General features: G+C 49.1%; 2 protein-coding genes and 1 non-coding gene across 4 annotated transcripts in view; 1 reads left to right on the top strand and 2 right to left on the bottom strand.

Annotated features, from left to right (window-relative positions):
* Window positions 1–5,398, top strand: part of SLAMF8 (SLAM family member 8) — a 10,551-nt gene extending 5,153 nt beyond the window's left edge. The window contains exons 3-5 of one of the 2 annotated variants that reach the window (XM_016930171.4): window positions 1,026–1,331; window positions 1,412–1,519; window positions 3,334–5,398. In XM_016930171.4, the coding sequence (XP_016785660.1) occupies window positions 1,026–1,331; window positions 1,412–1,519; window positions 3,334–3,410 (491 nt within the window). In that variant the 3' untranslated portion in view covers window positions 3,411–5,398. The remainder of the gene's footprint in view (window positions 1–1,025; window positions 1,332–1,411; window positions 1,520–3,333) is intronic. The other variant, XM_016930164.4, reaches the window with a different exon arrangement.
* VSIG8 (V-set and immunoglobulin domain containing 8) lies at window positions 2,628–27,436 on the bottom strand. The gene is made up of 9 exons (XM_016949587.4): window positions 27,403–27,436; window positions 26,902–27,080; window positions 26,258–26,459; window positions 25,913–26,134; window positions 24,685–24,804; window positions 24,043–24,241; window positions 22,897–23,166; window positions 6,066–6,176; window positions 2,628–4,305 (listed from the first exon to the last, which is right to left on the bottom strand). The coding sequence occupies exons 1-8, from the start codon at window positions 27,434–27,436 to the stop codon at window positions 6,140–6,142; spliced, it is 1,263 nt and encodes a 420-aa protein (XP_016805076.4). The 3' UTR covers window positions 2,628–4,305; window positions 6,066–6,139.
* Window positions 20,046–20,112, bottom strand: LOC112207368 (small nucleolar RNA SNORD64). Its single transcript, XR_002941800.1, has one exon. It is a non-coding gene; the product is annotated as a small nucleolar RNA SNORD64 (small nucleolar RNA).

The raw sequence follows: 27,436 nt of genomic DNA, 5'->3' as shown, positions 1-27,436 counted from the left end.
CAGCTTGTCCTCTTAAGTGATGTAAATATCCCCCCTGTAATCTTTGTTTATACTATTAGTGTGCCCAGCAAATCATTTCTCTTTCATATCACAAATCCCACCAGACTGAACTGGCATTAACGAGGTTTTTCTCTGCTTGACTTTGGAATGCTGTCAGAGACTGAGCCCTCCTGTTGTCACCAGAATGCTCTCCCACTGGCCTCATTTCCACTGAGACTCAAGATTTACTCATCAACCTGTATAGAAAGGGGAATCCATGGCCTAGGACACCAGGATATCAGTTTGTTCAGTGACCAGATATCGAGCACCCACTATTTGCCAGCACTACAGAGCCAAGTTTACTAAGCTAACAAGACAGAGCCCCCACCTCTGGGCCCCTCCTTCACAGCATTTTGCACCCTCATAATTATTTAATTAATTATTCATAATCATTTTGTATTTGTCTTTCTCACCAAACTGTAAGCTCCAGAAGGCTAGGAATGTGTTTGTTTTCTTGCCTGACTTAATAAATGCTTGTCATCTCTTGTTGACTGACTGACATATTGTGAGAGAAATACTACAAAAAGAGATAGAGTGCTTGGAGAGCTCAGAGCCATGCCTGGGAAGGCTTCACAGTCAAGGCATTAAGCAATGTGTTCAAGCTGGGCTTTGAAGGATGGGTAGAAGTTTTCTAGGAGGACAAGAAGGGAAAGGCATCTGTGTGTGCAGATGAATTATGTGAAAGCATGAAAGATATTCAAGAGCATGACATGTTTGGGAAAACTGCAAATTAATTAGGATGAGCAGGGAGAAGCAGCAGGAGGTACAGCTGGAGAGATGGGCATGAATCATTTCCTGAAAGGTTTTGAATATCAAGCTAAGGAATTCAGCTTCTGTCCTGTGGGCAGTGGAAAGCCAGACAAGATTTTGGAACAAGAGAAGCCTAGCCAGAGGTGGCATCTAACCCTGGGTAGATCCCAGAGCCAGAGATGTGGGCCCTGCCCAGCATCCCTGAGACCCATACCAGCTGTACTTTTCTTTCCCAGATGCAGTGCCCAGGCCCGTGGTACAAGTGTTCATTGCTGTAGAAAGGGATGCTCAGCCCTCCAAGACCTGCCAGGTTTTCTTGTCCTGTTGGGCCCCCAACATCAGCGAAATAACCTATAGCTGGCGACGGGAGACAACCATGGACTTTGGTATGGAACCACACAGCCTCTTCACAGACGGACAGGTGCTGAGCATTTCCCTGGGACCAGGAGACAGAGATGTGGCCTATTCCTGCATTGTCTCCAACCCTGTCAGCTGGGACTTGGCCACAGTCACGCCCTGGGATAGCTGTCATCATGAGGCAGGTATGCTAAGGGCCAGCAGTCAATGGTTGAGGGCTTATGAAGCATCAAGTCCACCTCTAACCCCACCCCTCCATGTTCAGCACCAGGGAAGGCCTCCTATAAAGATGTGCTGCTGGTGGTGGTGCCTGTCTCGCTGCTCCTGATGCTGGTTACTCTCTTCTCTGCCTGGCACTGGTGCCCCTGCTCAGGTAGGAGTCCTGCAGGTGCAGGAGGTAGGTGGAGGAGGTGGAGTTCCTGGGGAGGAGGGGGTCTTGGACCTCCTCCTATTTAGGCTTCAGATGGTCTGCCCCTTCCTACCTCTCCCACCTCATCTCTTGGCCTTCTCTAGCTCATATCTTGGTTTACAACCAGACTCAACTACTTGAAGTTTCTTATGTGGTTCTCCAAATGAACTGTTCTCTCACATCCATCTGCAGACCTTTGTACATTGTATTCCCTCTGCCTGGAACACACTTTCCATGATTTCCCACCCAGCCTCCCCCCTTCATGTGGCTATCTCATACTCAGTCTTCAAGGTGTGCTTGCTCCAGAAAGCCTTCCCTGATCGCCCCAATACTCAGGCTGATTAACGTCCTTTCTTCAATCTCCATTGCTTACCCCAATCAGAGAACTACTTACATTTACTTCCCCACTGAATTCTGAGCCCTTAAAAGGAGGATGCTGGGTCAACACTGGGCATGTCAGTGGTTCCCAGAACACGACTGTTCCTGAAACATAGCTGGTATCGACAAACATTGTTGAGTGGGAGTCTAAATGACTCCCAACCCCTTCTTGCCTGAGATTTCTACAAAATGGCTCCCTAAGATAAGCTACTCCCTGGCCAGTGGCTGATAGGGTTGCCTCCTTGAGAAGAGGAAGGAAGGGGAAACTCTGAGATCAGACCAGGTTCTAAGCTCTACATACAGCTCAGTCCCTTCCTCTGCCGCAGGATGCCCTGCCCCTGAAAGAACTACCCGACTGACCAGGGCTCCGTGGTCATTTCCATGCCAGGCTGTCGGAGCTGGCTTGTCCCAAGGTGGAGAAAGGGAGTCAGCAAGGAGGAGGCACTGAGCCCTCATTATGGTGGGTGTGTCCCAGAAGGCAGGGTCTGGGTCCAGCCTCTAAGCATGGGGACAGGCAGTGCTGATTCCTGTTCATTCTCTCCAGCAGAGAGAAGGGCAAGAGGGATCAGCTGAGACTGCACTCCACCTGAAGGCCCCATCTGCTGTGGGAGGGTATGGCCCTGGCCCCTGGCCCCTGGCCCCTGCCCCAAGAGTCCCCAGGATTTGTGATAAGAAAGTGGAAGCCAGGAAAAGAGCAGGGAAAGAATAGCTTTATTGAGATATAATTCACATAGCATGCAATTCACCTATTTAAAGTATACAATTCAATGCCTTTTAGTGTATTCGCAGAGTTGTGCATCCACCTCCACAACCAATTTTAAAAGATTTCCATTACCTCCCCCAAAACCCCATAATCCCTTAGCCATCACCTCCCAAATCCCCCATTCCTCCCACAGCACTAGTCTGCTTTCTGCCTCTATGCTTTTGTCTTTCCTGGACATTTCACATAAATAGAACTATACACTATGTGGCCCTTTGGCCAGGCTTTTTTCACTTAGCGTCATGTCCTCAAGGCTCATAAAATAGCATCTTTGGCCACTGAGAAGGGACCCAACAACCTGGGATAGTAGAAAGCTCCACGCAGGGAGTCCAGAAGCTGGTTCTGGCTCTGCCTCATGGCTTCTGTCCAGTGATTTAACTGGGTCCACCACAGTCCTAACTTTCCATACCTTCTACAATTAAGTGTATGGCATAGTTGCAGGCCAAGGTTAGATACTAGGAAGAATTTCCTATTCTTGAAGAGCCTCCCTTTCCAGGGTGTTGGAAGACCAGGAGAAATGTTCCTTTCCCTAAGGTGACCTTGGGCTAACACACTGAGGATTCAGAGGCCTGCGGGCAGGCCAAGGATTCCAAGACTCCAAACACTGGAGGGGTAACTTTCTTTCTGATGTCCTTACCAGGGAAAAAGAAAAAGGATGTCCGTGCTGACAGAGTGGGTCCAGAGACAGAGAACCCCCTTGTGCAGGATCTGCCATAAAGGACAATATGAACTGATGCCTGGACTATCAGTAACCCCACTGCACAGGCACACGATGCTCTGGGACATAACTGGTGCCTGGAAATCACCATGGTCCTCATATCTCCCATGGGAATCCTGTCCTGCCTCGAAGGAGCAGCCTGGGCAGCCATCACACCACGAGGACAGGAAGCACCAGCACGTTTCACACCTCCCCCTTCCCTCTCCCGTCTTCTAATATCCTGGCTCTTCTCTGGGCAAGATGAGCCAAGCAGAACATTCCATCCAGGACACTGGAAGTTCTCCAGGATCCAGATCCATGGGGACATTAATAGTCCAAGGCATTCCCTCCCCCACCACTATTCATAAAGTATTAACCAACTGGCACCAAGGAATTGCCTCCAGCCTGAGTCCTAGGCTCTAAAAGATATTACATATTTGAACTAATAGAGGAACTCTGAGTCACCCATGCCAGCATCAGCTTCAGCCCCACACCCTGCAGTTTGAGATCTGATGCTTCCTGAGGGCCAAGGCATTGCTGTAAGAAAAGGTCTAGAAATAGGTGAAAGTGAGAGGTGGGGGACAGGGGTTTCTCTTTCTGGCCTAAGGACTTTCAGGTAATCAGAGTTCATGGGCCCTCAAAGGTAAATTGCAGTTGTAGACACCGAGGATGGTTGACAACCCATGGTTGAGATGGGCACCATTTTGCAGGAAACACCATATTAATAGACATCCTCACCATCTCCATCCGCTCTCACGCCTCCTGCAGGATCTGGGAGTGAGGGTGGAGAGTCTTTCCTCACGCTCCAGCACAGTGGCCAGGAAAAGAAATACTGAATTTGCCCCAGCCAACAGGACGTTCTTGCACAACTTCAAGAAAAGCAGCTCAGCTCAGGATGAGTCTTCCTGCCTGAAACTGAGAGAGTGAAGAACCATAAAACGCTATGCAGAAGGAACATTATGGAGAGAAAGGGTACTGAGGCACTCTAGAATCTGCCACATTCATTTTCAAATGCAAATGCAGAAGACTTACCTTAGTTCAAGGGGAGGGGACAAAGACCCCACAGCCCAACAGCAGGACTGTAGAGGTCACTCTGACTCCATCAAACTTTTTATTGTGGCCATCTTAGGAAAATACATTCTGCCCCTGAATGATTCTGTCTAGAAAAGCTCTGGAGTATTGATCACTACTGGAAAAACACTTAAGGAGCTAAACTTACCTTCGGGGATTATTAGCTGATAAGGTTCACAGTTTCTCTCACCCAGGTGTAACTGGATTTTTTCTGGGGCCTCAATCCAGTCTTGATAACAGCGAGGAAAGAGGTATTGAAGAAACAGGGGTGGGTTTGAAGTACTATTTTCCCAGGGTGGCTTCAATCTCCCCACCTAGGATGTCAGCCCTGTCCAAGGACCTTCCCTCTTCTCCCCAGTTCCTGGGCAATCACTTCACCTTGGACAAAGGATCAGCACAGCTGGCCTCCAGATCCACATCACCACTCTTCCACTCGATTGTTCCCAGATCCTCCCTGCCTGGCCTGCTCAGAGGTTCCCTGTTGGTAACCTGGCTTTATCAAATTCTCATCCCTTTCCCACACCCACTTCTCTCCTATCACCTTCCCCCAAGATTACCTGAACAGGGTCCATGGCCACTCAACCTGTCAGCTTGCACCATCCCCACCTGCCACCTACAGTCAGGCCACATGCCTGGTCACTGAATCATGCAAAACTGGCCTCAGTCCCTAAAAATGATGTGGAAAGGAAAGCCCAGGATCTGACAATGAGCCCTGGTGGGTTTGTGGGGAAAAAATACACAGCACTCCCCACCTTTCTTTTGTTCATCTCCAGGGCCCCACCTCAGATCAAAGCAGCTCTGGATGAGATGGGACCTGCAGCTCTCCCTCCACAAGGTGACTCTTAGCAACCTCATTTCGACAGTGTTTGTAGTGTGGTGCACCAGGGCCTTGTTGAACAGATCCACACTGCTCTAATAAAGTTCCCATCCTTAATGACTCACTTGTCAACTAGTGGACTAATTAACCCTCCACCAAAAAAACACAAAGTGCTTCCATGAGACCAATTTTGGGCTAATAAGCATTGAGACTGGTGCTTTATAAGTCACACCACAACAAATATTGATTGAGGGCACTGCATGTGCTGAGTACATTTCTTGGCACTTGGGAATCAGTAGTCAAGCAAAACCCTTGCCTTTGAGAGTTTATGGTCTGGATAATATAAATAAACAAGTAAGCATATGTCAGATGTTGTTAGTTTCTGTTAAAGATAAGGCAGAGTAAAGGGCTAGAGAAAAATCTGTTGGGGAGACAGGGTCTGTCTTAGATAAAGCAATCAGATGACACCCTCAATGGGGTGACATTTGAACAGAGGCCCAGTGAAGTGGAGGAGTGAGCATGCAGTGGCAGAGTGTTCCAGACAAAGAGACCAGAAAATGCAACGGCCCTAAAATGGCAGCATGGTTGGTGTTTGCAAAGAAGAGAGTGGAGGCCAGAGGGGCTGGATCCAAACAAGGGAGAGAGAGGGGAAGGACAAGAGTACAGAGAGATGGCCTGGGGCCACATCATATGGGACTTCGTCGGCATGCCCCTTTGTTGGAGTTACAATGACAGAAAGAACCCCTCGAGAGTCCAGATATCAGACTCCTCCCAGAACACCCTCTACCTCATTGCTCCAGGATGCTTGTGGTCAGGTCAGAGCCCTCTCCAGGTCTTCTTTTGCTTTTCCTCGTTTTCACTTTATTTTCCTTGAGCAATAGTTTTTGCATCTGTTCTCCTGTACAAAAGACAAATACAAGAGCTGCTGGGGCAAAGGGCTCATGAAACATGATATCAGAGAGAATAGGAAAGGGAAATAGCAAAAGAAAAGGGTTAGAGAGGACATTTTTCTCATCAATGGAGACATGAACATTCAGTGCCTCATTTTTTAAAAAACTGCTGCATGAGCTGAGATTGTGCCACTCTACTTCAGCCCGGGCAATGGAGCGAGACTCTGTCTCAATTAAAAAAAAAAAAAAACTGCTGCAAACATTAATGACACCTGTAGCAAATCTTTCTTCCATGTGTATTAAGAACTAGCACCTGTTCAGTTAATCACTCTTGGTTACTTACTGATCTTCAGAGGAAGCATCATCTCCTTCCAGATTTGGCTTCATGGCTACCTGCATCTGTTCTGCATGCAGCCTGAAGGAAGGGCCTCTAAAATGACAAAAAATAACTATCCCTAGATCTAGGAAAAGTTGTAGTGGCTGCCTCCCCTTGGGCTGTGCCTTAGTCAACATTATCTGCCGGGAGGGGCAGGCTGAGCACATGGGTAAGTAGTGGGGAGACTCCCACAGCATGACTAGTCCAGGTCCAGGTCTCGAAGCCACACTTTCAGGAAGACACTGAAAAACTGGAGTGTCTGGAAGAGAATGACCAGAATGGTGAAAAGTCTAAAAACCTTACCATATGAGAAATGATTACAGAAACTGGTTATGTTGGGCCTAGAACAAAACACTCGCAGGAGCATAGGTTCTCAAATATTTGAAGGGTTATCACATAAGCCCAGATCGTGTAACTGGGGCCAATGGAGCATATCACTAAAAGGCAGATATTGACTCATATGAATAATAGGATCTTAAAGCTGGAAGGAAATCTGTGGTTACTCAGTTCAAGTTTTTTTATTTCTCATGTGGAAACTGAAATCCAAAGAGAATGTTACTCCTCTGAAATTACATAATTAGTGGCACAGTGAGAATTACCTTTATATTATCTAAATCAGTCCAGTCCCTTCTACTGCACCACACTACCAAGGAAGAATGTTCTGACAAATGGAAAAATCCAAATATGAAGTAAACTGTTTCAGTGAATCTGCTTAAGCAGAAACCATCTCAGAGCAATACTTTAGAAGATTTAAAAATAATAGCAAAACACTTATATCAGTCAGGGTTCTTTGGAGGCAAGCAACAGAAACCAACTCTGGTTTTAACTAAAGTAAAAGAGGAAATGTATTAGAAAGATATGAGTAACTCAGAGAACCAAGGAAAATGTTGACGGAGCCTCAGAAAAGACAAAGCCAGGTAGCCTTGAGGATGCAGGCCTCAGGGCCTCCGAAAATAGTTCTGTTCTGTTTTCTCTTCCCCAGTTGCTCACTGAAGATTCAACTCCCCACCAACAGAGCCTGATTGGCCTATTTGAGGCCAAGGGCCCTCCTCTTTGATGGGGTGGGGAGGAGCTGTAGAACATCTTGTCAGAAGCATTAACTGGGTTAACAAAATAAAGTACAAAACAAAGTTTGAACAGGTATCTGTAGAACAGGAAATGCACCCATCCGTTCGTTCAGTAAGCACTTACTATGCACCTACTATGTGTCAGCACCAACTGGGATACAGGAATTACTAAATAGTAGCATCACAAGCCCCGCCCTCAAAGAGCTCACAGACTGGCAAGAAAGCAGTGTGTCAACAAAGGATTCCAGTGAGTTCACAGGCACACAGCCCCTAGCATGAGCTCAAAGGCACCTCCTGGCCTGTAAGACCTCGGTCCCCAAAGACAGCCAGTCAGGTCCCCACGGGAAATGGTAAAAGGAGAAAGCATTGCCTGGGAATAAAACTTCAGCTGGCAGGAACTGAAGACAGCATGGTATGGTGGTGTCCTGGGGCTGGCTTTCCCACAGCAGCATCACACTTTTGTTTAACTGTGTTCCCTGAACACCAGGACATCTCATGCTGGTAGCTTGTCTTCAGGTTTCCCTTGAGATGGTACAGAAAAGGGAGAGTCACTCACAAGGGCTAGGGGCTGGTTCCATCCTCCTGGTGGTGGTTAGGGTGGTCCTGGCTGGGACGCCTGGACTGAGATGCTGATACTGTCTTTTCTGCAGCCCACCCTGTTGGTCTTCAAGCCTGTACCCACTGGCTGGACCTGCTTAGATTCCTTAGGAGTCTTCCAAAGTCAGGTAAAGCCATTTAAACTCTGTCTAACCAGAGAGAAAATGAAGAGGTCTGAGCTCTGTCTGCTGGCTGACCCATTCAACCATATGCCCACCTGCAGTTAACCACTCAACCATACACCCACCTTCAGTTGGCTTCACTGCAGGAGCTCAGAGCTCCAGCATACTCACTGCAGTCCTGCTCCCAGACCAGGGAGCCACTACCCCTGCTCCCACCCCCCAGCAAAGCAGACACAACCAGTTGGTAGCCTGGACCTCTCTCTTCCCTGCTCAGAAATACCCTGGGATCCCTCCTGCCCCTCAGAAAATCCCTAACAATCCACAGACACCCAGGGTGCTGGATGCCTCCTGAGCACTGAGCACAGATCCCCACACGCAGGTATGCCTCCGCATAAGGACATGAGAGAGGCAGATGGCAGAAGGACTGACCACAGGCCTGGCCACTCCCAGCAGAAGGACAAGAAGTGCAGGGGAAGGCCTGAGCCTCTTGGCTTACCTGTTGTCCTGAGGCCTGGGCAGTCAGGAGAAGGTAGAGCTCTTAGCCATGCATTCACCTGAGGGAAGCCTATACCAGAGGCCAGAGTCACCAGCCAGAGCCTCAGCCAGCTCCAGCCAGCTGCTAATGGAGCATTTATTCTTCTGGAGGCTGCGTCTAGAAAGGACAAGCCTAACAGGATGCCTGTCGGTCTATTCCCTACCTGATTACCCCAGGAAGCCACGAGCACAGACAATATCACCCCTACACCAAGGCAATAAGGCTGCTGCTCTGGTCTGTACTACAGAAAGGCAGCTCTGGCTCTCCTCCATAGGCAAGGAGACAACGGTGCATTCACCTGTAGCTCCCTCTCCCCCTTTTAGATCACACTTCAGAAATACAGATGGGAATTCTGAAGATGGACTAAAATGCCTACCTGTACCCTGGGTCTAAAGGTAGCTGAGGGGCAGTTTATGGACAAGGTGTGGAGGAAGCCCAGGATATGCACAGCTGTGGGCACAAGGCTCTTCACAGTGTGGGCTGGAGCTGCAGGTGAGAAGAGAAAGGATCTGATTTAAGGCCTGGGCAAGGGAGCCAGTTCTTCCTATGCTGGGAGTTCTGGTATGAAACCCCAAAGAGTCCAAGATTTCTGAATCCAAACCTGGCCTTCCAGGTCATTGTGAAGGTATATTTGTCAAGCTAGGAGAATAGAACATATTTTACGTAATAATGTGTTAGCTCAACTTATAATTACAAATGTTATGGGTGGGCCTCAATATGGGGACCCCTCCCCCTGGACTTTTTCCATCATAATTCCCTCCCACCCCCTGAAACTGACACCTCCCCCATGACTAAGAGCAAACCCCCAGCTCTCGCTGCAGCTCAGAAGGAGCACAGCAGTGTGGATCTGGAGTCACACTCAGGACAGCGGGCTCTGATTTCCTGGAGAACTGATTCACGGGTCCACAGCACTCATTCTCTCAGCACGTCTTTAGTGAGTACCCACTCCATGCCAGACACACTAGGAATAGAGCTGTGGGCATGACAGGCGAGTCTCCGCATTCATGAATCTTGCAGACTTGTCAGGCAGAGACAGACACTGTACAAGTGTACACAAATGTTTAATTAAAACTGTGCTAATCTCTATAGAAGAAAATAGCTGAAAACCAAGAGCCAGAATAACAAGGGATCAAAATATAGCTGGCAGGAGTACAGAGGGAAGGGCCTCCCTGAGGAAGGAGAGTCAAGCTGAGGCCAGTGGGGAGAGGAGGAGTCAGCAAAGCAGAGTGGAGGAGCTGCCATGCTGGGAATGAGCATCCATGAAAGCCCTTCCAGAAAGATCTCTGCCTGTGTAAGCATCTGAGGGAAGGTCCCCAGGGCCAGAGGGCAATGAGCAGAAGGGACTCTGGGAGGAGAGGACGGCAGAGGTCAGATCATGCAGGGTCTGATAGGACATGGAGAAATTTAAAAGTTAATTATAAATGTAAAAGCAGACCACTGAAGAGCTTTAAGACAGGAAATGACATGATCAGACTCACATTTTAAAAGATCACGCTGGCAGCTGCGTGGAGAATGGATTGAAGGTGCCGAGAGTGAAGGCAGGAAAATGAAGTTATTGCAGGAATCCTAGGAAAAAACCATCATAGCTTGGAATGAAGGTGGGGAGAGAGAGGGAGAGAAGTGGATGGCTTCAGTGCATATTTAGGAGCTAGAAGAGAATAGACAAGACTTAGTATCCTTGGTTGAGGGAGGGGTCAAGGATGACACTGAGGTCTCTGACATGAGTAACCAGGCAGATGGAAGTACCATTTACCAAACCTGGAAACACAGAAAGAGTTAGTTTTGGATGGGCGTGGTGGCTCACACCTGTAACCCCAGCACTTTGGGAGGCCGAGGCAGGTGGACAACCTGAGGTCAGGAGTTCAAGACCAGCCTGACCAACCTGGAGAAACCCCATCTCTACTAAAAATACAAAATTAGCCAGGCATGGTGGTGCATGCCTGTAATCCCAGCTACTTGGGAGGTTGAGGCAAGAGAATCGCTTGAACCCAGGAGGCGGAGGTTGTGTTGAGCCAAGATCACGCCATTGCACTCCAGCCTGGGCAACAAGAGTGAAACTCCATCTCAAAAAAGAAAAAGAAAGAGTTAGTTTTAGGGTGAAGTCAGAAGTTAATTGGTCCTTAATTATCAGGGAAGAGGGGCTTTAAAAGGAACAAATTCTTGGAGGCTGAGCAATATATTGGGTTGAATCATATGAAAATTTCATTTTTAAGTATAAAAATAGTCAAATACAGGTAATTTCATATGATTCAATCTAACAATTTAAATGTAAGATGACTTGAGGAAGAAAAGTCATCTCTTCTGCTGCCCTGACTCCACCTCCTATAAGGACAACTGGGACATGCCTGTAACCTAGTAAATGTTGGCAGAGCTCCTTCAACATGAACCTGGGCATGGAGGGACTGCAAGACAAGAGGGCCTCCCACAGCACTCTCAGCCCACACTGGTCAGGGGCCATGGTGTCCTGGTCAGCTTCTCTACCACCTGGACTGAATCCTGCCTGCCCAGCTCCAGAAAGTCCTGAAACATTCAGGAGCCAAGGTTCAGAATGGCAGGGAGTGATGGAACTGCCTCAGCAACCATGGAGAACTGTCCTTGACCCCAACCCCTCTGAATCCAACCCACCTCATGCCTAGTCCTGCAGCATTCAGAGCCCCATATAGATTGTGGAGGTGAGGCCCCTGATGCTGTCTGAGGAGCCTTTCCAAGCAACAGGGGCAGTGACTTGGCCAGGCAGGCATGGTCAGACACAGAAGGGCAGTGCATCAGTCATTCCAAAGTTGCTGGCTTCATAGATACCGTGATTGTCCCTATGCCCACCCCTGCTGGGGAGCATAGCAGCTGGAAGACTTCTTTCCCTCTCAGCCAACCTGGGCCCTCAGAGGCCTTAAGATGGAGATGACTCAGCTATTGGCAGCCCCAGCTCAGCACCCTCGACTCCAGACAGACTCGGCTCTTCTCTGTCCCTTGCACCTGACGTACTCATGTACTCTGCCCCTTTAACCAGGCTTCCCCCTCTGCCTCCCAGCTGTGAATATCCTTCTTTATCCATCTTGGTCTCCAGCCAACACTTCCAGGCTCAGCCCCAGGCACTCCTCCTCTCAGAAGCCTTTCCCTCAAGTGGTCTCATAGCATCAACTCTCCCAGCTTTGCATGAGCCTGAATCAACAGTTGTATGCATTGTTCTTTAATTTTTCTAAATGAGATTAATCATCTCACTTGGAAGGCTCCATGTTCCTAGAAGGATCAGGTTTAACACACAGTCCTACTGGTGACACTCAGTAAGCACATCGCCAAAACACACTTTTTAACGAAGTGGTTAACTCAGAGGGTGGGGAACATGCAGCTAGACAAAATGGGCATTCTCCAGATATCTCCTCCACTGAGGAAGGCAAAACTCTCAGGCCAAGAGATTCCACATCTGCATCTCCTCTTCCAGGCAGTATAATCAGTCGGCTGGGTTCAGACAAACTTCTGCACCTCTTAGGGACCTCTTAGCCACCCAGGAGGAGATAGGCAGCTCCTTACTAAAGTCTCACCTCCTGGAGATGGGGGTTAGCTCTTCCTGCTGCAGTTTGCCTGTCTCCTCCATCCCCTTTCTTTCTTGGAAACAATATTTATTGAGTGTGTGCCATATGCCTGGCACTTTTTAGGAGCTTAAGTACATTCGTGAATAAAGCAGACAAAGACCCTTGCCTTGTGCCCCTCCTTGTGGAGCTTGCAGTGTGGGGAAAGGCGAGGACAAGTCAATTAGCAATCATCGTAACAAATAAATGTTATAGCATGTTGGAAGAGGATAAGTGCTACAGATTAAAGGGAAAAAGCAGTGTAGGAGGGGGGGATAAGGGCGATGAGGAGCGCAGGCAGGTGGGTGCTGCAATCTTAAACGAGGTGGCCGTGGTAGACATCACTAAGAGGGAGAAAACTGAGCAAAGATTTGAAGGACGTGAGAATTAAGCCATTGGGAAATCCAGAGGAGAGCCATTCTGGGCAAAGAGAACAGCCAGAACAAGGACCCTAAGGTGTTCAAGAAACAATGAAGACCCAGTGTTGCTCAGGGTAGAGAGCCAGGAAGAAGAGTGATCAATTAGGTCAGAGAGGTGATATGGATGGCCTGGGGCACTAGTGTAAGGAACTTGATCTTGGGAAGCCATTTCAGGGGTTTGAGCAGAAGAATGATTTAACTATTCCTCTGGCTTCTCTGCTGAGAATGAACTGAAGGTGGGAGAGAGGAAGCAGGGAAATCAGTCAGGACACTGCTGCCGTAACCCAGGCAAGAGATGAGGGTGGCTGTGAGCTGGGAGGTAACAGGAAAGAAGGGTTTGCTTCTGGATTTGCACTGAAGACAAAGCCAATAGATACAATCACGGTATCTATGAAGCCAGCAACTTTGGAATGACTGATGCACTGCCCTTCTGTGTCTGACCATGCCTGCCTGGCCAAGTCACTGCCCCTGTTGCTTGGAAAGGCTCCTCAGACAGCATCAGGGGCCTCACCTCCACAATCTATATGGGGCTCTGAATGCTGCAGGACTAGGCATGAGGTGGGTTGGATTCAGAGGGGTTGGGGTCAAGGACAGTTCTCCATGGTTGCTGAGGCAGTTCCATCACTCCCTGCCATTCTGAACCTTGGCTCCTGAATGTTTCAGGACTTTCTGGAGCTGGGCAGGCAGGATTCAGTCCAGGTGGTAGAGAAGCTGACCAGGACACCATGGCCCCTGACCAGTGTGGGCTGAGAGTGCTGTGGGAGGCCCTCTTGTCTTGCAGTCCCTCCATGCCCAGGTTCATGTTGAAGGAGCTCTGCCAACATCTACTAGGTTACAGGCATGTCCCAGTTGTCTTTATAGGAGGTGGAGTCAGGGCAGCAGAAGAGATGACTTTTCTTCCTCAAGTCATCTTACATTTAAATTGTTAGATTGAATCATATGAAATTACCTGTATTTGACTATTTTTACACTTAAAAATGAAATTTTCATATGATTCAACCCAATATATTGCTCAGCCTCGTGACCCAGTGGATGTGGTGGGGGAGTGGTGAGAGAGAAAAAGGAGTTAAACAAGGACGGAGTCTCCATCAGCTGAGACAGGGAAGACAATAGGTGTGGTAGAGGCAGTATGTGGGACATGCTACATTTGAGACATCTGTTAAACATCTAAGCAGGTATGTGAGTGTGGAATGCAGGAGAAAGGGCTGGCCTGGCTGTATAAATTTTGGGTATTATTGGCATGCAGGTCTTAGGTGAATAGGTAGAGAGGTGGTGGGGGACTGGGGAGGAGATTATTCGCATCCTCATTCCTCACTTTCTCAGACTGTGTGCTACAGTCTCGGGACGGCTAATGTTTGTTGAAAAGACAGAAGCAGATTTCCCCACAGGAACAACGTTGTAATAGCAGGTTAGGCTCCTGACCGAGGATCTGTTGCTCAATGTTTTCATGGCAGTGATCACAAACATGGCCTACCTTTAAGTCCTTAGTAAACTGTGAGTGAGAAGCCTGCATGCGGGACAGGAAAGAGCTTTCAACAGTCTGTTAAACCATGACCTATCCTCCAGAGCTGAGCCTGACATGGCCCATGCCCTATGCCTGGGAGGCCCAGAGCACCTGTGAGGCTGTTCCCCAGGCCCTGGCTGACTCTGCTCACCAGGTGATGAGCGTGCTTGGGGAGGGCAATGTTCACATGCACCTCTGAGAAGGATCTGGGAGAACACACGTGGCATTTTCCACCTCATGTCCTGGAGGTAACCACAGGCATTAGCTGTTGTCATTAGACTCCTCCCTAAGCTGAGGGAGCAGTCTCTAATACAAACTTTGTCCGCCACATTAATTTTAAGACAAGTCAGCACAGAGAGGCATTCTGAGTTCTCAAGAAAGTAGATGTTGAGAAGGGAAGAGACACAGCCCCAGCCCTCAGGGGAAACCTAGTCTGATGGAGATGGGAGGATAACAGGATACTCCCAAGACAGGGTGAGGATAACAAACACTGTCTGGGAGCAGGCAAGAGACTGGGATAAGAGGACAGGGTAAGGCCAGTCTGCCTTTCTGAAGAAAGAGGACAAGGAGAGAGAGGTAGGGGAGTTTCACGGACCAGCCTTGGCAGAGAGCTGAGGTGAGGTGGGGACGGGGCTGGGACAGGGACTTGGAGCCACAACCCCAGCGTTTGGGGAGGCACAGGAGCCAGTTCAGGTGAGTGACTGCAGGGAAGAGCCACAAGGCTGCAGATGGCATTTGGGCAGAAGAAGGGGGCAGACCAGGGGGCATCTGAAGGGACTGACAGGAGGACGCTTCCCAGGCCAGAGGCAAGCCAGAAGTGGGGCCTGGATTGGGCTAAAGGAGTTCACTTCCAAGGCTGAATGAATTCTCCCAAAAACGGTGAAGAAAATCTATGTGCCCTCCCACCCACACACCTGCCAGGAAGGTCCCTCCTCAGCTCTGGGAAAGCTGCGTGGCAACCCTTCAGGAGGGACCCTCCACCTGGGAGGGGTTGTCAAAGTCAGGGCTACAGAGGGCACCACAGTGAACCCTGGGCCCAGAGGGAGACCATCAGGGGCCTGAGCGCCAGGAACTGAGGTCAGGCAGATGGGAAAGGGCACGGGAGAGCACACCCTGGCCCAGGTGGGCCACCCTGAGGATTCTGGCAGCTTATCCCCAGACTGACTCTGGGACCCTGTAGAGCTTGTGTTTCAGGTGCTTCCTGTTATCATTAGGATTATTATTACTAGTGAGGATTCTTGTCAATATTCACACCTGCATGTGGATTCCAGGACTCAGAGGCAAGTCCTGGTTCTCCTCCTTCCCTACTGGTGGCTTTCTGGACTCCTTGCCTCTTCCCCCAGATGGTGAGCCATCTCCAAATTCAATCCCAAGGCTTCATTCTTTGTACTCCGTTCCCCTCCCTGTGGACCTCCCACTCCCCCAGCCTCTGCCGTTGACCTCTGTGTGGTTAGATCCGTGCCTCCAGGCCTGTCCTCTTGTGAGAGATGAAATTACTTTCTAGGGGTGTGGAGGGTTGAGGATCAACCATTTGCTGAGCCGTATGTTCCAGGCTGTGTAATATACCTGTCACACAAAACAGCCCTATTACTATTCCATTTTACAGACAAAGAAATTGAGGCTTTGGAAGCTTATTAAATAACTATAAACCCACATCTGTCTGGCTCCAAAACTGAAGCTTTTTTTCTTTGCAGATGGGAACATGGTTAACTCACAAACATGTATTACAAGTTTTCTTCCTCCTCCCTTCTTTAATTCCTCAAGAAACCTACACAGGAGTCCACTATCACCTCAAACTCAGCCTCTGTGACAATGTGATCAGCAGTTTCACCCCATCCTCCTCTGCTCAATTTCCTGCCTTTGTCAAGGCTTCAGTCTCCTCCTTGGCGCTCAGTGTCCCATCCTGCCCATCCTGCTGAAATGCATCTAAGAAGACTGGGGAGGGCAATGGCCACAGAGGGGTGGCAGAAGGCCATCCTGTCCACTCCCCACCGGCAGGCACAATGACCACTCCCAGCTCCTCCAGATTCCCCAAAGCAGCCACTATCCCCACCTTGTCTGCAAGTTCCCATGTCCTCCACACACCCCTCTGCTGCACATTCTTCCCAACCTAACTACAAAGAACTGAATGGAATCAGTTTTGTTTCCATACACCAGGAATAAATAAAATGGTTACTCCAGATGGGCTGAATGAACGTTGAGTTAACTCCAGAATGTTAACTGTTAACTCCAGAGCAGGGGTTTCCCAGGTTCCCACCAAATCAGGGAAACGAGCCATGAGGAGACTCCCTGGGCAGCTTAGTGGACAGGGCTACAGATTCAGCCCCCTACCTCCAGGCAGGCCCCAACCTAAACCCATAGGAGTGAAGTAGTTTTTGTAACTCTGGAAGGATCATGATTGGGTAATTCCCAAAACTTCCTTGTTCCCAGAGAGGCAAAATAATAATAATTATTATTATTAACCCCTCCCCAGAGTCACCACAGTCTGACTGGGCCTTGAGTAGCTGAAATGTAATTGAGCAGCATACATGGTAGTAGTTACTCAAAGAGGAGCACACAGGCCGGGTGCGGTGCCTCACGCCTGTAATCCCAGCACTTTGGGAGGCCGAGGCGGGCAGATCACAAGGTCAGGAGATCGAGACCATCCTGGCTAACACGGTGAAATCCCATCTCTACTAAAAATACTAAAAATTAGCCGGGCGTGGTGGCGGGCGCCTGTAGTCCCAGCTACTCGGAAGGCTGAGGCAGGAGAATGGCGTGAACCCAGAAGGCGGAGCTTGCAGTGAGCCGAGATTGCGCCACTGCACTCCAGCCTGGGCGACAGAGTGAGACTCCGTCTCAAAAAAAAGAAAAAAAAAGAGGAGCACACAGAAGAAAATTCCTTGGGACTCCATATGACTCATGGTCTTGGGAATTAGGGGCTTAAGAGAAGATGACTAGAGGATGACTTCCTAGAGCCTGGGGAGAGACTCAGAGAAGGAACTGAAACAATGAGGACTCACAGGCATCTCTTGAATAGATTTCCCATGGCTAGATGCCCTGGGAGACAAAAGTATGCAAATTCTGTGGATGCCAACGCAGGTTTCTGATGGCTATCGAAAGAGTAACCTGGAACCAAGGGGATATAAATTATCTCAATAATTTTTCAGTGACCTGAGGAACCAGAATTCAGCTCCAGCAAGGCAGGGGAGAGATGGAAAAGGTGGAACTAGGAAGTAGGATGAAGACAATTTATGTAGTATTTAATAGAAGTAGCATAACTTTGTGCTGTTTGCATCTCTCTAGAAAAATAGAGAAAAATCAAGATGTACTTGAGATTTCCATTCTTGAGGCAACACTTGTGTGCCCAGTGTTCTGCTTGCCTGGGGTGACATGCTTGCCTGGGGTGACATGGTCCACCTAACTTTCCCAAGCCAGTTGTTAAATGCAGCCATTATTAAAAAGTAAATTACATACATTTATAATTAAATGATATTAAAACAAAGGTGATAAGTACTCAAAACTCACCACTTCCTGATGACTTTACTACAGTTCACTATTACCTAAGCTCTTAAAGTTATTTACTTCCTCCATTGTATGTGTATCAAGGAAATACTATACAATCATGTGCTACTAAACATTTCTCCCAATTCCATGCCAGTCACATCATGTTGGTAGCTTGAATTCAGCCATAGTGGAAGCATTGACATCATGGAAATCAGCAAAGGCTACACATCAGGGCTTCCCAGTCCCTACCCCACCCTACACCCTACTCCCAAAGCCACTGTTGAACATATGTCACCACAAGTGTTCTCCTCCAGCACTGAACAAGGTTTCATGCAGGAGAAATGAACAAAAAACACCAAGGCATCCCTGAAGTAAAATTGTTCAAACAGAAACTTCCTTCCCTCGTTCTCCTGGGGTGGTAAGTACAGTGACGACTGTGATCTCAGCATTGGATTTAGGAAATCTCAACCTTCCCTGTTGACTCACCCTAACAGGAAGCTGTTCTCAGAGTCTCTCTAAAATCTCTCTTGCTGCTTTTTAGTGAGCCTTTCTTGCCAGAGCCTCACTGGTCCCACCCCCCAAATAGAGGCCAAGTCTGATCATGGCTCCCTTGTTCCTGGAATAGGGAAGATTATATCATTCAACAACCTGCACAGCCAACTGGCTGCCTCTGTCCCTCAGCACCTTTCAGGAAGCTAAGCTGGAGGCTCCTCAGACAGGGAGCACCCTCCCCAAGTCATCCTATACCATCCCCTGCCTTAGGGGATATTTTGCCTTAGGGCAAAAATATGCCAGGCACAGTGCCCTGCTGAAGATCTCTTCATCTATGACAAGTCGTCTTATAGGTGCTCATAAATATGACCAAATAAATGAAGGGATGGATGGTTCCTGGAGTTCTCTGCTCTTCTCCTTATTTAACGTCCTTTCCCAATACCCCTTCCCATTCCCAAGAACCCTCCACCTTCCCACCCCCAAGACAGTGGTCTCTGGTTCCTTTTGCCTCATTACTATCTCTCATGTCTCTCAGCACGCTCTATAAAAGCAGAGCTGGCAATGCCATCACCCCTTTGCAAATACCCAAGTCATCTTGAGGGTTTCCTAGTTATGTGTTACTAAGAAGTGTTTAGGGGCTTCCTAAAGACACTTTGAGGCCCATGCACACCCCACACCTCCTGTGGCCCTAGAATAGGAGCAGGAAAAATGAGGAAGACTAGCTTCTCCTCAAGAGAAAAGAGACAAAGAGAGAAGAAAGAGGCTGGGCTCTCAACAAGCAGGCAGCTGGGGAAAGGAAAGTAGAACAAAGTGACCTTGAAGTACTGTGCTCTTCTGAACACATCCTACCAACTAGACCAGACAAGTGTCCAGTTGTGTCCCTGTTGCAGCCATCCTGTATGGAGTGCAACCACTTTGTCCACTAGAGGCAGCTGAATTAGAAATACAATGCTCTGGGGTCCCTAAGAGTAGAACTTGGATCAAGGGATAAAAGCTATATGGGGACAAAAACCGGGTTCAGAGAAATGTTCTGTTGAATATTGACAGTCAGAGGCCAAGTGGCCTGCCTTGGAAGGTAGTGAGCTGCCATTGGAGGTTGTCAAGAAGACGTTACATACCCTTTGTCAGGAATGCTATAGAAGGAATTCAAATGCCAGAGAAACAGCCTGCTGTCCTGGAATCAAACATGCCTAGATCAAATCCTGAATTATCTTTATTATCTTTGTTGCCTTGGTCAAGATACCTAATCCCTCTGAGCCTCAGTTTATTCATCTGTATAATGGGGATAATACACAACCTCATAGGACTAAAGTAAGGAATAAATAAGACAAAAAATCAAAAAGCACCTAACACTTAATAGGTGCTCAATAAATGCCAATCCCCTTCCCACCAAAAGGGGGAGCTGGGTTAGTTGGCCTTGAAGGTCTTTCTACACCAGAGAGTATGACTCTGAAACACTTCCTGGCTATTAAGAAAGAAGGCATACATCTGAAAGAGATAAAAGAAGTCAGGATTAGGTCAATGAGGGGAAGAGAAAGAAGGATGCTAAGAATGGTCAGGGATCATTTAGAGGTCATCCATGACACAGCCGTGTTTCCTCTCATCTGACCTTCTAGAATAAAATGGAAAAGTAGGATTGGGGATTTAAAGTCCAGCCTGAGGGGCCTCAGTTTCCCTATCTGTATAGTGAAGGAGTAGGATTTTTTTTAGGTCAGACTTCAGAGTAATCATATTGAACTTTACTTCATAATGCTCAGTAAACACAGCTCATTATAAATCCAGCCAAGGCCTTTCCCAGCAACTCATGCAGCTATATAAAATCACTAATACCTGCAGAGTGCACATCCCTTCCCAAGGACAGGGGGCCTGGGAGAATGAGATGACTAGTTTTATGTGACAATGGATGTGAAACAGCAACAGTATTGACTGACACCGAATTAAGGGGAAAATATGAAGGAAAAAAAAAGACAGACAGACAGACACACACACACACACACACACACACTCACACACGCGCGCGCGCGCAGCAACCTGCCAAAAGAATAATATTGAGATCCTGGTTTTGATAGAACTAAATATAACATCTTATATTTCCACAAGCAAATTGCCCAACAAATTGAAATGGAAATATTCTAATGTTACTACAGACAGATATAATGTCAACAACTTGCTATTCTCCTCAATAATTCATTATAAACCAATTTAAAGACCTACAGTACATTGAAAACCACCAAAATATTCCAGAGTTAAGTGTAAACAAATAGTATGAAAGAATCAAGAAGGATGACCAAATAAAATCAAGGCAGGCCAAACAAATGAAACACAAAGTCCAAAAGGATTCTGAGGAAGGTCTAAGCTAAGTTCTAACATCCCTGAAACAAGGGACCAAAGTGGTAAGGTAACACCATCCAAGTTGTAGCATGGAAATAATAGAACCCACACTACTTTTCCTGATACATGTCTCCTAGCAGACATGAAACTGCTGATTTCAGGAACTTACCCTTTCAAATATATTTTTGCTACCAAAGCACAAATAATCTAACATAAAATGAACTCTTTAAATACAAATAAATTACATACAAAATGAGAAACAGACAGCCCAAACAATTCAGATGTACAAGCACCTACCCTCTGCATCACTATACTGTCCTCATCAGCTCATCAAATACAAAATCATTCACATTCATCAAATACCCAGTTGAACTATGAGGTTCCTTCTTAAATCTTGGGCATTTAGGATGGACCTAATTGTTTTTTTTTTTTTAAGTTTAATCTTGCTCAGCACAGGAAATTAATCCAACCAAGCTTCTCCTATTAATCATTTCTATTCCATATTAGAAATTCTTAAATTATAGGCAAGTGGGCATTGCATTAGCAAAGTAGATTCCAATGCCCAACAGAGATGATGTCGAACAAAGAAGGATTAGTAGAGCTTGTCTACTTGTCTGCATCCCCCTCCTTGCTGTGTGACCACCTGGTCCCTTTATCAACAAAGGAACATCTATCACACTGCCCACTTTACTTACTGTTTGCTTAGCAAATATATCCTTGGAACTTTATCTCAAACATTACTCTTCAATTAAGCACTCCCCATCTCACTAAACAAGACAGGACGTCTTGTGCCTATTAACAAAAACAGTGCTTATTGATTTCCACTTTTGAACCAAAAATGACTAAAACATCCCCCAAAATACATTGTAAATATCATGACAAGGTGTTTAACAAAACAAGTGCTGGTAAATACTAAATAGCTCAATTAATCCCTATCTAGGAGTGGCTGACTACTTCAGGGTGTAAGAACGTGGAGCTGGATCTCAGAAAGGCCTAGATTCTCACCACAGAATATTCCATCGTAAGGCAGTAACTGTAAAATATCTAAAAACTTTTTTTTCTAGCATAAAGTAATGCTGCCACACTCATTCATTTGGTATTTCTCAAACATCTCCTGCAGAATGGGCTCTGCACAAGTTGACCAACTGCAGACAAATGAAAAAAAAAAAAAGAACCACAAAAATAATTGTTCTAAAACACCAGCAGTATCTAGGTGAAGGGATTTACCATACTCTCCGAGTTCTATAATATATGCTATATAAATATTATTCCCCCTCCTTCCTGCACTTCATCCAGCACCCTAGAACTGTGGCACTTAGTTTTTTAATATAAGAGGTGGTAGTCTTATTTTCACATGTCCTTGTTTCTGTCTCACCGGATGCCTGTGCCTTCTGTGCTCCAAGGATTAGTTTCCTTTTAGCTTTCAGCAACATACAAAGACTCCCTAGACCTTCAGAGCACATTATTCTCAATAGAAAATCTTGACATGTGAAAACTGAATATTTAGAAATGGCAAGTGTATTGCACTTTGTCGGTTCCTCAGTTTATTTTACGGTCGTAGATATTCTGAGCTAATTCTTTTTGTCTTTGTTTTCCTTTTATCTGCACTTTGTATGTTGTTCAAAGGAGTTGCCCTGGATGGCCCCTTCCAGCTCTGACTGCCAGGGATCTAAGCAGGAGGGAGGAGAGGGGGCGTGGTCGAGGCGAGCGACAGAAGCAACCCTCCCCGGCCCTGGGCAGGGCTCGCCACCCCGTGCCCAACCTCCGTGGAACGCGGACAGCCACTTCGGACTCACGTCTCAATGTTTCTTTATTGTGCTAACACTGCTGCCTCAGCGCTCAGACCTCACACACAGAACAATTCGTCCAGACAGACCCCCACCCACCCGGCCCCCGGGGCCCTCTGCTTAGGCTGGGGACACCAGGCCTCCGGCCTCAGCCGCTCTAGGACACTCAGCCTCCTCCTCCCTCCCTCTCCCCCAAGCCTTCGGTCCCGGGGGTGCGGAGAAGGCTCAGGATCGCCTTCCTCCGCCCTCGCCCGCCCCTTCCCACTTTTGGGGAGGAGGCTCTGCCTCCCTACGCATTTCCTTAGGGAAATGCCTTCACCCCCAGCCGCCTGGCAGCCTGGGGCGAGCGAGGTCGTCCCCAGCCCCTACGTGGCCCCAGCTGCGGACAGAGAGCCCCGCGCCCTCCTCCTGGCTGGGGCGCAGCCCGGCCCGGCGCGCGCGCTCACACCAAGAGGCCGTTCTTGCACGGCACCGGCCCCTCGGCGCAGTCAGCCGGCTCCGCGCTCTTGACCTTGACGTAGACCGGGGAGGGGCCCGCTTCGCAGGCGGCGGCGGCGGTGCAGGGCGCCAGGGCCACGTCCTCGGGGCCGCCGCAGGGGGGAGGCGCGTACTTGCGGCGCAGGGAGCGGCTGACGTTCTGCGTCGGGTACCCCAGGAGGTGGGTGACGCGGCTGCCGCGCCCGCTGGCCTTGCACCCGGGCGCCACGGCGTCCTCTCTGTGGAAAACAACAGGCGGGCGGGTGAGCGGGCTGCTCCGCAGCGCGGCGTGGGCACGGCCTGGGCAGAGCCGGGGGCTCTTGGCAACCTCTTGTCTCCCGCGCCTCCCTCCACCTGCCCTCGTCTCTCTCCCTCGGCCTCGACCTACTCTCCTTTGTGACCCTTCCTGGGCCAGCGACCCTGCAGCAGTCCCGGAGCCAGCATCCCCATCCTCCAGACAGGGCTTGTCCACGCGTATCTGGACAGCCCTGCAGGCAGCCCCCTCCAGGCCCCTGCAATCCTTTTCTGATGTTTCGCAGGCCGACCGCCTCTAATAGAGATCCAGAAGAAGGTGCTTTTCCTCTTCTTCTTTCCTTAGCTAACCCTGACCTTGCTCGAGCAATCTCTCTCTTTCTCACCTCCTGCCCCTCAGTCTTCTCCATCTTTCCCTCCATCCCCGAGGCATTGCAATCATTAGCACTACTAGACTTGTTCTATTTTTATTTCTAGTTTGCTTCTAATATAAGTTATTAGCACTATTCTTATTATTAGCTCTTCTTAAATAATAATGTCAGAGTTCTCACCGGCGCAGTACAGGGGAAACGTGAAAAAACATAGGCCCTGCCCTCCAGGAGCTTACAGTCTAGACAAGACAGACAGGTGCGTAGGCAGGAGGGAAATGGAAGGCAGGGAGCAGAGGTGAAGACTGGGGTGGCAGGGGGAGGGGAAAGCCATGCGTTGGGTGGCAGGTCGACATGCCGCAGTCCCAGCACTCCGTGGCGATGGCGGGCAGGGTTGGGGTGGGGGGCCCAGCCGGCCGGTGGCAGGCAGGAGTGAGGTGGGCAGGGCGCCGGTTCCCTGCCGCACAGCAGCATGCAGCATGCATCAGGTTTTACCTGATCTCACTAGCCAAGTCGCCGCAGGCCCCTCCGCCGACCCCGCCGCCGTTGCCGTAGCCGAAGGCACCGCGGGCGCCGCCAGCCCCGGAGCCCCCGCAGCAGCAGCAGGCGAGCCCCCAGATGCCTACAGCCAGGCAGCCCAGCGCGAGCAGAGAGCCCAGGACGATGCCGATGATCACGCCTATACGCCGGGAGTCTGTGGAGAGAAGCGGAGGCAGGTCAGGCTTTCTCACAGCCTGGCAGGTGCCTGAGGGAACAGCACCAGGAAGTGCCAGGTCAGGGGTTAATGGGAAAGAGGGAGAGGGACCCAGGGGGTCTCTTAGCCCTGGAACACCCAGTGGGGAAGATATGGGGAGATGCAAGTTAACCCCTTGTGTCAGCATGCCTCTCCCAGGGCTTCCAGCTGCTCTGGGCTCTAGAGCTCAGAGTGGAAGCTGTGCTGGGCGAGGTAAGACCCAGCTCAATAGGGTCCAGATCGTACCCACTGATCTTGGCCCACTTGTAGGAAAGGGGCTGGGAGCCCCCACTGGCAAATGGATGGCAGTGGAAAGGCAGAAGCAGCTGAGGCTCCAAACCAGAGCCCAGACTCCTCCAGTTCAACCCTCCCAACCACCCAGCCCTCAAGACTGCTGCACCTACCTGAGACCTTCACTTCCACCACACAAACACTGTAGCCCACGTTGTTGGCCACTGTGCACTGATACAGCCCATCATCTGCTCTGGAGATATCCTTCAACACCAGGTCCCCATTGTTCAGGCCTGAAAGTGAAGTGGAGAGAGGCCTGGTCTCTGAGAGCTCCCACCCCAACCTCAGTCCCTGTGGGGTGGGGGATGGGACACCCACTCTAGAAGAAGGGAAGGCTTATGCATGTGTGTACACCCACCCACACACACACACACACACACACTCCACTCTCCAGGTGAGTCACCTTCCCCCTGCTGTGAAAGAGATGCAAGAAAGGACCTCTCTCCCAGCAGCAAGACAGAGATACCATTAATTCACTCTGACCTTAGGGAAATATGTACGCTCTCTGAGCCTTGGTCTCCTCCTTTGTACAGTGAGGACAGGAGAAGCCAGGGAAAGAGGAACTCTAAGGTCCCTCCTAGCTCTATTATTCTTTGTTTGACTGAATATTTTCAGCTTCTCTTTGTACTAGGAGCTTTACACACCTCCCCCATTTAATCCTTGCATGCCCATGAAAGGTATATGTTAGTATTCCCTTTCCATATATGAAGAAATTAAGGCACAGGGAGGGTAAGCCACTTGCCTTAAACTTGGAGCCAGTCAGTGTCCCAGCCAGGATTCAAGCCCAGCTCTGTCTGAGACCAGGCTCCCTCCAGATTCGCCATAGTACTTTTGACTGACTCTCCACATTTGCCTTATCATCTGCTCTCAATAGCAGCTGCTGGGCCAGGCACGGTGGCTCACGCCTGTAATCCTAGCGCTTTGGGAGGCCAAGGTGGGTGGATCACCTGAGGTCAGGAGTTTGAGACCAGCCTGGCTAACATGGTGAAACCCCGTTTCTACTAAAAATACAAAAAATTAGCCGGGTGTGGTGGTGCATGCCTGTAATCCCAGCTATTCGGGAGGCAGAGGCAGGAGAATCGCTTGAACCCGGGAGGCAGAGGTTGCAGTGAGCCGAGATCATGCCATTGCCCTCCAGCTTGGGCAACAAGAGCAAAACTCTGTCTCAAAAAAAAAAAAAAAAAAAAAATAGCAGCTGCTGGGGCAGGCCCAGAGGGAGGGTCTCCCACAGGGATTCCAGGTTTGATTTGATGGCACTGATAACCCAAGGAAACCCCAACAGGTCCCAGAGTCCCTGATCTTCCACTCACCCCCCACTGCCCTCACCCAGGGCCCTCTCACCTTGGTTTATGGAGCTGTGGAAGGACTCCTGGTAGGAGAGCTCTGAGTGGTAGCTGTGCTGGGAGGTGTAAGACCCAGCTCGATAGGGGTAATGGTGCCCACTGATCTTGGCCCACTTGTAGGAGAGGGGCTGGGAGCCCCCACTGGCATAGCACTTCAGCACCACATCGTTGCCATATGTCATGTGGCCCTCTGTCCAGCACATGGGCACTGCAGGTCGTGCTGCAAGGAGGCAGACAATTGTAAGCCAGGGCCCAGCCAAGAGACAGAGCCAGGCTCAAAGTGGCCAAGCTGCCCTTGGCTCTTCAGCCAGGGGGAGAGGAGCTTAGAGGAGTCTGGCCATACCTTGAACAGTGACAATGACCTTCCGAGTGGCCATGGTGGTCTTCTTCACCCGGCACTCATAAGTGGCTGTATCAGATACCTGCAGGTTCATGAGGTTGATGGAGGCATCGTACTGGCTTGGGTCTGAGGCTGTAAAGCGGACCCTCTGCTGCAGATGGGGAAGGTTGCCATGGTTGATCCTCTTGTCCTGGTAACTAAGGAACTGTGAAGAGGAGAGGAAAACAGGTGGTGAAACAGGCAGAGCCAAGGAGGGCCATGTGGATTGGCTGCTTTGGGCAATTCACTGAACTTCTCTGAGACTCTTTTCTCAACTGAAAAAATGAGAATAATGATGCCTGAGCCACTGACCTCTTACAGAACTGGTGAGATCAGGTGAGATCAAGCACTTGGAAAAATATATGGTCAGACTGGGAACTTTTTGAAGGCAAAGACTACACCTTATCTTCCTTTTAGAATGGGATGGGAGGAGGTAGACTGACTGGCTAGCTTAATTCACAATTGCAGAGCTCTCATCCCCATTGCCTCATTCCCTGAAAGGCCTTGGGGGAGGTTCAAGGTCAGTCTTCTCCCTTTGGGATGTTGGCTGTCCAACAGGTAGACATCATGAAGCCTAGAGGAAGGAGACCCCTGTGCCCAGCACTCACCACGTTCTCTCGGTGGTGGGCGGGGTCTGAGTTGACCTGCATCCACTCGATGTCCAGCCCATTGGGACCATAGTCCTCAGGGTCCAGGACGTAGGGGCAGCCCAGCCTCACATTATCACCTTCTGCCAGGTACAGGACCTCCTGTCCATCCCCGTTGATCCGCACAGCAGACAGCAGTGCTAGGGGGAGGGCAGAGAAGATGGGGTGGTAGGAGCAGAAGCAGGGCTTCAGGAGGAGTCGGTGTCAGCCCTTCCCTTCCTATTCTCTGTCCACGGCACCCAGAGGTCAGCAGTGCTTTCATAAAAAGGAGGGCTGCTCTTAGTGGGTGTGTATGTGTGTGTGCATGAATTGTCACAGGCATATAACTGCTATACATATAACTGTTATATATGTAGCTGTTATGTACGCTTGTATGTATATATGATTATGTGTATGCATGTATGAATATGTACACATATGTACATTGTATGCTTATGAGTATTTGTGGCTGCTTATGTGTACTGTGAGGATATTCATGTACATGACCATGTAGCAT

This window comes from Pan troglodytes, chromosome 1 (genome assembly GCF_028858775.2).
Source record: "Pan troglodytes isolate AG18354 chromosome 1, NHGRI_mPanTro3-v2.0_pri, whole genome shotgun sequence".
NCBI lineage: Eukaryota > Metazoa > Chordata > Mammalia > Primates > Hominidae > Pan > Pan troglodytes.
The sequence above is the reverse complement of the archived record's forward strand: the minus strand, read 5'-3'. Positions and strand labels throughout refer to the sequence as shown.